The sequence below is a fragment of the Podarcis melisellensis genome, assembly GCF_964234715.1.
Source record: "Podarcis melisellensis genome assembly, chromosome: Z".
In the NCBI taxonomy this organism is placed as follows: Eukaryota; Metazoa; Chordata; class Lepidosauria; order Squamata; family Lacertidae; genus Podarcis; species Podarcis melisellensis.
Window position 1 is genome coordinate 1625108 of NC_138547.1, and position 13304 is coordinate 1638411.

Consider the following 13304-nt stretch of genomic DNA (forward strand, 5'->3'; position numbering starts at 1 on the left):
TGAGTAGCTGGCCGAGTAGCTGGCCGTTCTTCCTTTCTGCTGCCACCTTTAACCCTGCGCTCTCCATAGCCTTACTAAATCCTGCTTAGTGGGCCTTGCCAAGCCCAAAAGGGAACCGCTGCCCTTTCGTTGGTAGACTTAAGTCTAAAGGTCTTCCTTTTGCTCCGCTTGTCTTCAGCAGGGTCTCTGCTGCTCTGGTGACACCTTTCTCTCACTTTCAGTTCCTCTAGGCTCCGCATGCAGTTTTAGCTAGTGAGCTTTTGAAGACTTGCATCGGCCTCTAAATTTGGACCCTAGGTTTGCAAACATCCTCAGCACTCTGGATCTGTGCCCTCCATGTGTTCTGGAAGAAAACAAAAGCAGTCACAGAATCACAGAAATGCTAAATGAAGATGAGGTTAATTTTTCCTTTCAGTAATCAGCATATAACTGGAAACAAGTAGCTTTTCAAGCAGAGGACCTTGCAGTGTACTGTCATTCGGCACAGGATCTGCATTAAGGGAATGCTGGTCCCCTTTTAGCAGCATTTCATTCTCCTTCATATGTCCTCATTGCCAGATACCTGCGAAGATGTGGCATTGATTCTAGGACTCTTTCTCCTTGCCCAAAGAAGGAGGTTGGTGCCTTGTGTGGAAGAGTGGTTAGCATGTTGGACTTGGGTTTGGTGAGGCCACATCCCTGGTCAGCAGTGAAGTTTAGTAAGCTAAAAAGGATCCTGTGTTGGGCAAGATCTGCCCCCCAGGCTCCCTGGCGCTGACAAACGCCATTCCAGCAGATGACGCCATTGCTCCTGCTGTGAAAAACACACCTTGACTGCCCACCCCAAAATCCCTGCACCACAGTTGGTGTCATTCAGGCTGCTCTCCTTGTAGTCTTTGGATTTTTGACCTGGTAGCCCTCATTTTACCAGAGAACCCTGTTTTCTTTAATCCAATTTCTTCCATGAAAGTGAGATCAAAGAAACCAAGGGCAAGTTTCCAAACTGTCTTGCTAAAACTGAATAAGGGAATTTTGCTGCTGTTGCTGCTTCAGATTCCTGCTCCTGTTGGTTGGCAGCCAGGTCGGGTGTGCCATTTGCTCTAAACTTCCAGTGCATGTTTTCTGAGTTTAGTTCCGGTCGCGCATGTCTTTGCAGTGGGTGTTCAGCTCAGCACGTCATTGTTATGGATTTATGCATTGATAATTTCCCTTCCTACATGTGTCAAAGGTGGTGCTGATTGCTTCTGCCTCTGTTGTTCAGAGCCCTTGATGCTGAAGACCCTTGAGGATTTGTTGAGATTCATTACCTAGGAAATAAACTTTCTGTGTTTTATCACCCTATAGCTAAAAGCTTTGGGTCATGTTCCCCTTGTTCTCCTCCCAGCAGGCCCTTGCAGCAAGAGTTTACACAGACAAAATACTGCTGAGCAACCTTGCTCCAAGCTGGCTGGTCTTGACATCAAAGTCCATTTTGCCAAGGGTGTTTGATCTCTCAGCTGCAATGCCTTAGTTCTCCTCTGAGATATTATCACCCGTCTGTGTGCCAAACATGGTGGATTAGAGGGCTGGGAGTTAACCGCAGAAGGTGACATAATAGCTGGTTGTTCCTAGATGGGAAGCTTTATCGCAGGACATGTCGGAAGGGACATCCCTGCACAGCATTCCAATTTCTCACAACTTGGGAGACTTTGGTTACACAAAACCAACTTGGAGGAAAACTGTTGATGCTCCCAAGTGATTCTTGGGAGCTTCACAGATGGTTTCATGCAGTCAGAGTCTCTCAGATCATGTTGCTACTCTCAGGACTCCTCTCTGCAAAAAGTAGTCCCAGGATCTCAGGCCCAAGCTCACAGTGACATCTGCTTTGAAAACAGTCTGCAAAGTCTCTCCATTTCCGTGCATGTGTTTTAAAAAGTCACATTCTCCCCGGTGAAGATCATTTGCTAGAAATGTGTCAGGGATCCCTCCCTTTGAATAAATCATATGTTTCTATACCCAGGCTTGCCAGCCTGTGGTCTTCCAGATACTGTCTTCCAACAATACCCATTATCCCTGACTGCTGACCATGCCTGGGGCTGATGAGAATTGGAGTCCAATACCATTTGGAGGATGCGACACAGGTGGCGCTGTGGGTTAAAGCCTCAGCGCCTAGGACTTGCTGATCGAAAGGTCGGCGGTTCGAATCCCTGCTGCGGGGTGCGCTCCCGCTGCTCGGTCCCAGCGCCTGCCAACCTAGCAGTTCGAAAGCACCTCCGGGTGCAAGTAGATAAATAGGGACCGCTTACCAGCGGGAAGGTAAACGGCGTTTCCGTGTGCAGCTCTGGCTCGCCAGAGCAGCGATGTCACACTGGCCATGTGACCCGGAAGTGTCTCCGGACAGCGCTGGCCCCTGGCCTCTTAAGTGAGATGGGCGCACAACCCCAGAGTCTGTCAAGACTGGCCCGTACGGGCAGGGGTACCTTTACCTTTACCTTTACCATTTGGAGGGTCACAGGTTCCCCACTGTTGGTTTTAGGCTTTCAAGCTCAATGCCAGCACTGTGAACTGGACTGGTAGGAAAGCTTTGTTCTGCCCCAGCTGAAGTTTCCAAATGCAGAGAGCACATTGCAGTAACCTAATCGAGCTGTGGCAGTAGCCAGATCCCATTTGCGGCATTATGGAGGTTTGTGGAGGACAAACCTAGTGCTGTGTGCTGCTTCTCATCCACCCTGCAACGCTCCTATCCAGATTCTCTGTTGCTTGGAGCGCTTCATGGCAGCTGGGTTCAGGAAGTGACATCTGCACAGAATCCACGTGGGGCAGCCTTTACTAGCCTGGTGCCCGCCAGCTGCATCATGGCTTCTGTGGCCGGGGCAGATAGGAGTTATTGGTCCAAAACATCATGAGGGAAGCCCGCTGTCTGCTGCCTCGAAATACCTCATCCTTCAGTTCCTAAGGGCTGACCAACAAACCACACCTTCCTTTTCTTTCTTCCCTTCAGCAACTCTTAGAATAAAAACCTGGTTCCAGAACCCTGATCCATTTTACGCCTCCAGTACTCTTTCCCTAAGAACCTCTGTGTGTGTGTGTGTGTGTGTGTGTGAGAGAGAGAGAGAGAGAGAGAGAGAGAGAGAGAGAGTGAGTGAGAGAGAGAGAGAGAGAGTTGCTCAAGGAAGGCAGATTCCTCATGTGTCATAAAGGTCAGCTGATGTCCCCAGGTAGGCAGAAATTCCTGTAAACTGCCCATTCAGCCCTCACATGATTGGCCTTTGCCCTCCACATTGTTGCACAGGCGCATGGCACTTTTGCACTCAGTGCGCATTTAACCCTGTTCTTTGGTAGCGTCTGAAATCCTGCTGTGATTTGGCCCTTCTCCCAACCCCTCTCCCCCATAATAGTCCTCTCAGGATCCAACACAATCCTCTTTAGCATCCCTCCCCTGGCGCTGTGGAGCTGCCTTTGCTGGCAAGAACGGGCTGCGTTCCCCACCCCGAGAGGGCTGCCCCTAAGGTGAAAGTGTTCGCCGCACAGTGACAAGCCAGCTTTAGGCTTAATTAAACAGTTTTCCCTCTCCCTCTTTCTCCCCCCCCCCCTTGCTCCTTCTTTCTCTCTCTCTTGCCTTTCCTTCTCTCTGTGTTTTATCATCCCTAATGAAGCAGTCTCCTCCATCGATCCTGCTGATTGCCAAGCCATTCCTTTTGTTTGCTGGCGCTGAGCCATGCAGCCGCGCTCTGACAGCTCAGCTCCTCTAATTAGCTCTGTTGTTCTTTTCCCCCATGTTTCTCCGCCTTGCAAGTTCACTCGAAGTTGCCGCAAACTTAATCCTTCTATTCCTGCCATGAATTCGCCGCCTTAAGCCGTCTTGATTGCAAAGCGAGAATCAGCCTTGTGTGCAGGCCAGTCTCTGAGGCCTCTAGCATCTGGTCCTCCCTCCTTCCCATGGGGCAGTGGCATTCAGGACCTCTCTGGGGTCCTCCCGGCTCCCCCAGTGCTGCTGCCCTCATGCCATTGCTTTGATAGCAAATTTCAAATGCAAAATGCTGAATCCATGCTGAGCTGCATGCTGGCAGGGCCATTTCCTGCTGTGCAAACCAGGGCTTCAGGGAGGGCAGGTCAGCCACGACTCCTTTGGTCAGAAGCATCTGGCATTGAGTCCCTCGCCATAGCAGAGAGGGGGAGAGAGAAACCACTTTTTGTCTTTCATAAAGCAGCACTTTGCTTGTCCCCCAAAGCCTATTCCATTGTGGAGATTGACCAGTAGACTTCTCTGGAAGGGGTTACACTCCCTATGAGAAAACAGGTCCACTGCTTGGGGTTCTCCTGGATCCATCTTTGTCGCAGGAGGCTCAAGTAGCTTCTAACCACTTAAAGTGCCTTTTGCCAGCTAGAGCTGGTATGCCAACTGCAGCTATTCTTGGGCTGGGATGACATGCTCACATTCATTCATGCATTGGTGACCTCAGGGCTTGAGAGTTGCAATGCCCTCTCTGTGGGGCCAGCCTTGGGCTTGGTCTACGGATAGATTATTGATGGGGACAGACTATCCCCAGCACGTAACGGGGGTGCTCAAAAGCATGCACTGGTTGCCCGTGCACTGCCAGACCTGTTTCAAGGTTCTTGTGCCAGTTTACAAGACCCTTAACAGATTTGGGACGGGTTTCTCAGGAGCCACCTGGTCCTTTATATCCCTGCCCAATCACCAAGGTCTTTGGGGAAATCACTGTTCTGTTGTCCCCTGTGGCTCAGATTCTCCATATCCACCTGGAGCCGAGCATTCTGCTACATGGAACGCCCTTTCAGTTGAGGTCAGGCAGGCCCCCTCCCTGCTGAACGTCCCAATTATTTTTTATTATTCCAGCAGGCATTTTTACTGAATTCTGATTTTATAATTTTAATTTATTTTCATTTTCACTTTATTGAGTTTTTTGTACACTGCTTAGAGACATTTGTGATTAAGTGATATATAAATTGTCAAAGATAAATAAATAAACAAACAATATTTATTCTGAAGACAAAAACCCTGGAAAGCACAAAAATGCTGTTTCTTTTACAAAAAGCCTTGTGATTGTGTTCTCATTTTGTATTTTTATGTTGTGAACCACCCTGGGATCTTCAGATGAAGGCTGGTAGACAAGTCGTTAAAAACAGAAGAAGAAAATATATTTTGGGGACAATATTTTTGGATGGCATGGATACCTGGGCTGTGATAGAGTAAGATCACATAGAGATCACATATAGCGAGGAAAAGTTTATATGCCATCCGGTAGATATATAAATTAATATTAGAACCAAGAATTCCATGGTGATTATCGCCGACTGAAGCAACAACGATCCACAAGAAAAATATGGGTGATAATTGGCCAACCTATAAAGACCTAGTAATGGAATTAAATAATTTCTCTATAAATTCAAAAAATATGAAGAGCTAAAGAAAATAAGTATAACATGACTAGAACATCACCAGTTTAATGCTGTTTTCCAAAGAGATAAAAAACTGAATGGCTTTGAGAATAAAACCTCTATTTTAGAGAAAGATCTGCTGCAAAATAATAAGAAAACCCTATACAAAATACACAGGTTGCTTTTGAATTGGGATTTAAAGCATAAAGAGATAAAAGATGTAATGAATAAGTGGGAACAGGATGTAGGACCCTCGATAGAACTAGAGATGTGGAAGAAGGTATGGAAGAAAAACCAAAAATTTACAGCATGCTACCAAATAAGCGAAAATTGGATGAAAATGAAGTATAGGTGGTATCTTACTCCTGTCAAATTATATAAAAATAATGAAAACCACAACAATAGGTGTTGGAAATGCAAATCGCAACTGGGAACCTTTTTTCATATGTGGTGGTTGTGCCCAGAAATAAAAAAATTCTGGGACACGATCTATGATTAAAAATTACATTTCATAAAAAGCCATTCCTTCTTGGGATAATAAATAGAAGAATTCCAAAAGAAAAAATAAGACCATTTTTCTATGCAATAACGGCGGCTATGGTATTAATAGCAAAAATTGGAAGGGTAATTATATACCAACTAAAGAAGAATGGCTACAAAAGTTAAGTGAGTACTTGGAACTTGCTAAGCTAACCGAAGCCTTAAGGAATAAGTTTTTAAAAACTATCCAGAAGGAATGGAAATGCCTAAATACTTATTTATCGAATCAAGGTTCAACAACCAGGATTTGGCTGTGTTTAGAATAAACCAGTAAGTGAGAATATGACTCCTCATACCAAGATGAGGAATATAATGAAATACAGAGAAACTGTCTTAGCCACAGGAAATCAGCTGCTGAGTGACTGACAGAAGTCAAAACCAAAACCAAAAAATAAGCAGATGGAACCCATCCCAGAAAAGCCAGCACCTCAGCAGAGAAACGACTCCCTGGAGTGTCTTTCTTAGTTATTTACTTTACTGTTTATATTCTTTGAATTTGTTCCATTTTCGTTGCTTATTTATTTTTGTACCTGTTTTGTTTTTGTCTGTATGTATGTAGGGTGTGTGTGTGCATGTGTGTGTGTTTTTTTCTTTTCTTTTTCTTTTCTTTCTTTGTCTTTATTTGCATAATAAATCAATAAAAAAGAAGAAGAAAAGATTGACATAGGCCAGTTTTGGCCATGGGAAGCCCTTTCTTTTAAGGTACATTCATACGAAAGACTTCCTGTGACGTTAAAAACTTAGGCAGAAAAATCATTAAAAAACAATGAAGCATTGATAGAATTAAACCTATATAAATATATAAAATATGTTTGAAACGTACAAATGGTTAAAATAAAAACAGCATGGCACCAGCCCTTTCATTAAAAACAGTCAGTTCCCCAAAGGCTGTTGGCCCAAGAACATCTCTTCACCTGCCAGTCGAAGGACAACATCCAAGTACATTTCTGAGCGCAATTCAATGTTGCTGCTGACCTTTAAAGCCCTAAATGGCCTCAGTCCAGTATACCTGAAGGAGCGTCTCCACCCCCATCATTCTGCCCGGACACTGAGGTCCAGCGCCGAGGGCCTTCTGGCAGTTCCCTCCCTGCGAGAAGCCAAATTACAGGGAACCAGGCAGAGGGCCTTCTCGGTGGTGGCACCCGCCCTGTGGAACGTCCTCCCATCAGATGTCAAGGAAATAAACAACTTTTAGAAGACATCTGAAGGCAGCCCTGTTTAGGGAAGATTTTAGTGTATGGTGCTTTATTATGTTATCGTTTATGCTCGAGGCCTCCCAAAGTGGCTGGGGCCACCCTGTCAGATGGGTGCCATATAAATAATAAATTACCGTATTTTTCGCTCTATAAGACGCACCAGACCATAAGACGCACCTAGTTTTTGGAGGAGGAAAACAAGAAAAAAAAAATATTCTGAATCTCAGAAGCCAGAACAGCAAGAGGGATCGCTGCGCAGTGAAAGCAGCAATCCCTCTTGCAGTTCTGGATTCTGGGATAGCTGCACAGCCTGCATTCGCTCCATAAGATGCACACACATTTCCCCTTACTTTTTAGGAGGGAAAAAGTGAGCCTTATAGAGCAAAAAATATGGTAAATCATTGTTAGGGCTAGCTGCTTAAAGTGAGGTTAAGTAGGCTGGGGGCTTCCCTTGGAGACTCTTGGAAATGGCCCACCTTTGTAGCCAGTGATGCGCAGAGCACAGTTCTGCTCCGTGTTTGCTTGTGGGCCTGTCTTGTGCAAGCTGTATGCATGATGAGACCTCCGCCCATTGAAGGCTCATTCCTGGCCTCTCTGTTTGTGAGGTACTAAGCGAAGTGAGTATGTTGCAGTGTTGATGTTGCTTTTGACAACCTGCCTGGGAGATAAGTTTCAAATTCCTTAGTTCACTGTTCTGTCTCCACTATTGGAGGCAGCAAAGCTATGGCTGCCAGTGGCTGGGAATCGCAAGTGTGGAGAGTGCTCTTGTTGCCATGTCTTGCTTGTGGACTTCCGACTGGGCATGTGGTTGGTCCCTGGGAGACCAGGAGGCTGGACCAGATGGACCTTATCCAGAAGGCTCTTCCTATGTTCTCCCTTTCTTGTTACGCTCTTAGCTTAACTACAGGAGAGTGTGGTGCTTTCCTGGAATCTGTGCTCCTGGCAACACACTCCATTAAAACCACTGAAAGACACCCAAAGCACCTCATCCATTAATAGGACAGTCTGTGCTCTCTACTCAGTGCAGTTTTTCAACCTGTGAGGCACTTCCCTCAGAAGCCATTATTGTGTGGATGCTCAATTTTTATTTTTATTTTATGGTAAAACTAAGGCTGTGGTTCTAAGCTGGTTTACACGATTGTAAGTAAACAATACTAGAATCAGGGTTATTCCATATAAAGGGGCTTAGGATTGGGGTGTGGATTTATTGCAGACAGATGTACACCCTGAAGACTGTTTGGTGCCAGACTCTGGAGCTCTCCGTTACTGTGCACCAGGCTGGATAAGTCCCTGGATGGTGAAGAGTGTTGCCCTTCCCCCCATTCTTGCACACGCCTCGCACCCAGCCCGTTTCAAAGGGGGCTCCCCGAAATAGATTCTGGCATTTAGGAATTTGAAGTGCTTCTTTCCAACTCTGACTTACACCTGGGTCCTGAAGTTTCACTTTGGGAGTTCATGCCCCAAATTTCACAAACCCACCTGCTGCTTTTTCTCTCCCTGCCTCATGGCCACAGCAGACCAAGTGCCCCCTCCTTGACCTGTGTCTTCCCCCAGGACACAGGTGTGCTGGCTACTTGTGTCCCTCAAAAAAATAAAAATTCCTTTGGTTATTCTGTCTGTCCACCCACCATCTTCTGATCTTCCAGGGTTGGACATCTTGCTGATGAAATTGTACGCAAAGGGTCTCGTTGTCATTTGCAGGCATGTTGATATGGGATCCATGTTGAAAAGGAAGGGATTGATTTTTGTAGGTTCCATATGAATTTGTGTAGCTTGTTAGAACTGCTGAAAATGTCTCCACTCTCCTGTCACATAGGTTCGGCCCCCCAGACCCCAGGTGGCCAGGAGGCCCAAAAGCAACGTTGCCACTGATGGCCAGAGGACTTCCGTATCCAGCCCAGACCAGTGAGTAGCTGTGCCTCTGCATTCCTCTTGTCTGAAGTGTGGGGGGGAGCGGTTGTCGTGGGGGGATATATTCCTCCTATCCTTCTATTTCTGCCACTAGTGCAATAAAGTTGAGAACATTCTGCAAACGTCAGCCTAGCGCCAAAGCCTCTGAAGTTCTAAGAAATATGCTTGATTTCTGCGAAGAGGCAAGCAGCTTAACTTTGCTGAGGGTCTTTGGGCCCAGGATGGGTGGGAGGAGGAGGTATTCTCGATTGTTCAGTGGAAAACAGTCACCTGCCTTTGAACCTGGGCAGGAGCCTCCCGTCAGTGGAACGTGATCGCCCTCTTGTGGAAGAGAGCCAAGGACCCACAGTCATTAAGGATGGCTGGATTTGTTCAAGGTATGAAACGTGAACAGCTGCACAAAGCAGCTTTGCTTGGGAATCTTTGTTAAAAGTGTGTTTTGCAAATCATGGAGCAAAACCCAGTGATCCCTGTGGCTTCTCTTCACTGCCATCCCCATGTACAGTCAGAAGCCAAAGGAGGAGCTAATTGTGTTTTAGAAACAGTTAAGGAAATCGGTCTGCTTTCCAGCAAGGAAAAGCAGCATTTCCTAGAGATGAACCATTTAAATATAACAAAATTTGAATAACCTTTTGGGTTATGCGAAAGCATCAGAGAGAATTAAGATTTTTAGATAAATATAGGCACAAGGAAGACTGTTGTGTCTGACCTTCCCTTCCACCATCACTTGCCAGAAAATGGGCTCCAGAGAAGAGTCTGTTTATCCCATCCTGAGGGTAAATCCTATGGCTCTCAGATATTTAATGTCATCCGATTGCCTGTTGCTATTACAGGTGAAACTCAAAAAATTAGAATATCGTGGAAAAGTTGATTTATTTCAGTAATTCAACTTAAAAGGTGAAACTCATATATGAGATCGACTCATGACATGCAAAGCGAGATGTGCTTCTACTTCTCAGAGGTCCAATCTTGCTCAATTTGCAACCCTTGTTTTGCCGATTTCCTTGAATATTCTAATTTTCTGAGATTGTTAATTTGGGGTTTTCACCAGCTGTACGCCATGATCATCGCAATGATAACAAATCAAGGCTTGACGTATCTCGCTTTGCATGTCACAAGTCGATCTCATATATCAGTTTCACCTTTCAAGATGGATTACGGAAATAAATGAACTTTTCCATGATATTCTAATTTTTCAAGTTTCACCTGTAGAACAAATCAAGGCTTGACATATCTAGCTTAGCATGTCATGAGTCTATTTCATATAGTAGTTTCACCTTTGAAATTAGTGAAAGAAAGGAACTTTCCCACGATATTCTAATTTTTCGAGTTTCACCTGTAAATGTATTTAGCGTCTGATTCTCAAGAGAGTCCTGAGAAATGGGTGGATAAATTATCACGGGGAGTTTGTGGCAATGTTAATGAGCTGTGCCCACACTGAAGGTGTAAATGTTTCAGCGCCAAGGTCCAAGCAGTTCCCAAAATCTCACTGTTGTAAATCACCCTGTCTACCCCTTTGCTGCCTGTAAATCTAGTGGAAGCAACATGTAAGTGTGCTTCCAAGTTCCTTGCCTCAAGTGCTACGCGGGCTTCCTGGGGGCTCTCCTCACTGCTGCTGCTTCTCCACCACCTCCGCCTGTGAAAACAGAAGGCTGCCACCAGCCACTTGGTGTTAAAACAAACAAGGCAGCCCTGAGGGAGTCGTGTGGCAAACAAAGTGCCCTCCCCACGGCCCCCTTCCTGGTGACTGAGGCCTTCTCAGGAGGGCCATCAGGAGAAAACGCTGCTCTCCCCCAGGGGGGACTAGGGTGGGATCATCTCCCTTAAGGTCTATTTTCCTTATTATTATTTTTTGTAATATCTAGTCTTGCCTCTTAAAAACCACTCAGGGCAGTTCATTAAAGCAAAAACAACACACACCCAACAAACCAACAAAATTAGTACATACATAAAGTAATTCTTAAAAGCATTCAAAAGCTGCAAGTCCCAGGAGCACCAATATTAGAGGCCTAGTCCCTAATTGGGGGCAGATCATGGCCAGGTTTTAGATGTGTTTGTAAGTTGCAGCTCGTGAATCCCTATTTCTCTCCCTTTCTCCTCTCTTTCCCCAACTTTTTCTTCAAAGGGGAGGTGGGAAGGACTAGCCTTGACGGAAGCTGTTTTCCCCATTCTCCTCTACTGAGTCATGAGGCATGCATTGGCATTCCTCCTGGTGACAAAGGGCAGATTCCTTCATTGTGCCTCCTGAAGTCCCTTCACAGCCCTTCTCCCCAGGCAGCTCTTGAGCCCAACGGTTCAGAACTGGCAAAGCACCACAGAGGTCAGGTCAGCACTGCTGGTCACCCCAGCTAGTTTAGCTTCCCTTTAAACACTGGAAGAGTCTTCGGTGCCCAGGAAGACCTTCCTCTTCTTGCTGGTTCTTTGGTGGACACTGGCAGAAGGTGGCAGAAAAGGTTCCTCCAAACTAATAACCACAGGTTATTAGTAGCGTAACTGGCAGGGGCTCCGTGTGGGCCCAGGGCTGCTTGAGCTCCCACAGACCTTCACATTCTCAGCTCATATCAAATATGTGCCCCAAATTCCAGATCCAGGGCCACACTTGGTAACTTCTGCTGCTGCTTTTCCGGCAAAGGCCATTCATTCATTCATTCATGTTCAAAGCATCTTAAAACAAAGAAAACAAACAATACCAAAACCGTTTTATAATAACATAGCAAAACAATACAACAGCAAATATACTAACAAAAAACAAGGTTACAACACCCACCATCCAGTACACACACATTTCTTTCCTGAGGGGGTGCTAAGGAATCCCCGAGCGGAAAGGGGCTGGGTTGCTTCCCGGAGACGGCTTTGCCATGGGACACCTCTTCGTCTCCAGCAGTTTTTCCCTGCCCCCCCCCCAGGCTGCCCTTCCAGCTGCTGCTCCCATTTGTTTCTGCCCCCTTCCCAGTTTTATGTTATGCATTATGTGCTTACAATTTTGTAAGAGACTCTTTTGCATAGCAAGCAAATAATAAATTGAATTAATAATATTTCTCAGTCCCAAAGGACTTTTCAGTACAACTAGCCGTGTTGGGGATAGGAAAGAATGTTATGCTGGGGCCACAAGAAGCTCTTCTTTCGCACAAGTGGCGTGAGATTATCTTAGGAGAAAGGGTTCTCTGTCCAATGTTTCCTCGGGATGAGTTTTGCATGACTTGAACCTCCCCCTTGCCTATTTGAGGATCAGTGTTCTCCACCCCCCGGAGGGATTAGCTACTGATTTCTGAAGGTCGGAGTGCTTTCCCCCCTAGCATGTGGTTTTGTTCACTTGCTTGAGCCATCTGCTTAGGAGCCACCTCTTCTTCTCTGCACCTGTCCTCTCACTTTGGCCTGAACTGTCTGCCTGTTGGGCTCCAGCGGTGCCTCCTTCTCCTGGTGGCCAGTGAAGGGACGCCTGTCCCTGAGCAGAACTCCTGCTAGCTGGACTTCCCCAGCCTGCGCTGGTCCTTCCCTGGGGTCTCCCTCCCAGCGTGTCCCATTGGTGGAGTACATGTCCTTCAGCGGGAGGGCAGAAAAGAAAGCCAGCAGCTTTCCTGGGACCCACTGGCACCCCCCACCTCATGCTGTGCAGCTAAGGGAAGGGCTGGCTTGGCGCCTCAGCCTGCTTTCTACCGCCCTCCTCCAAGACCTGGCGCAGCTGTGGCTCCTGCACTGCTAGGACGCTGCCATGCCCGCCAAGGAGTGCTGGCCACGCCAAGCAATAGCTTGCTGAACTGAGAGTGCCTACGCAAACTCCATGAGGAGCAGCCATCCCGGGGGGCGGGGGCAGTGAGCAAAGTGCACCTGTTGCCTACTGGGCAGCACCCACAGTGAGGTTGGGGAGCCCAATCCTTGCCTGACCCTGGGTGCTGTCAACACATGCCACCCCGCTGTGCTCCTGCACCAGAACCTGTGCTCTTAGGAATCAGAGACTGCTGTGTCCAAACAGACCTTTGCCCTGGCTTGTGTCAGACTAGGGTGAGAGCCAGTGTGGTGTAGTGGTTAAGAGCAGTAGTCTCGTAATCTGGGGAACCGGGTTCGCTTCCCCGCTCCTCCACCTACAGCTGCTGGGTGAGCTTGGGCCAGTCACACTTCTCTGAAGTCTCTCAGCCCCACTCACCTCACAGAGTGTTTGTTGTGGGGGAGGAAGGGAGAGTAGAATGTGAGCCGCTTTGAGACTCCTTAAAGGGAGTGAAAGGCGGGATATCAAATCCAAACTCTTCTTCTTCTTCTCTTTGAAACAAGAGACTTTTGAAACAGAACTGACCAAGGCCT

At 46.8% G+C, this 13304-nt stretch overlaps 1 protein-coding gene across 5 annotated transcripts in view; it reads left to right on the top strand.

Annotated features, from left to right (window-relative positions):
- Positions 1–13304, top strand: part of DENND1A (DENN domain containing 1A) — a 267383-nt gene that overhangs the window by 240156 nt on the left and 13923 nt on the right. For all 5 annotated transcript variants that reach the window (XM_081896346.1, XM_081896348.1, XM_081896347.1 and 2 more), the window contains one exon: positions 8911–8999. In XM_081896346.1, coding sequence (XP_081752472.1) covers positions 8911–8999 — 89 coding nt within the window. The remainder of the gene's footprint in view (positions 1–8910; positions 9000–13304) is intronic.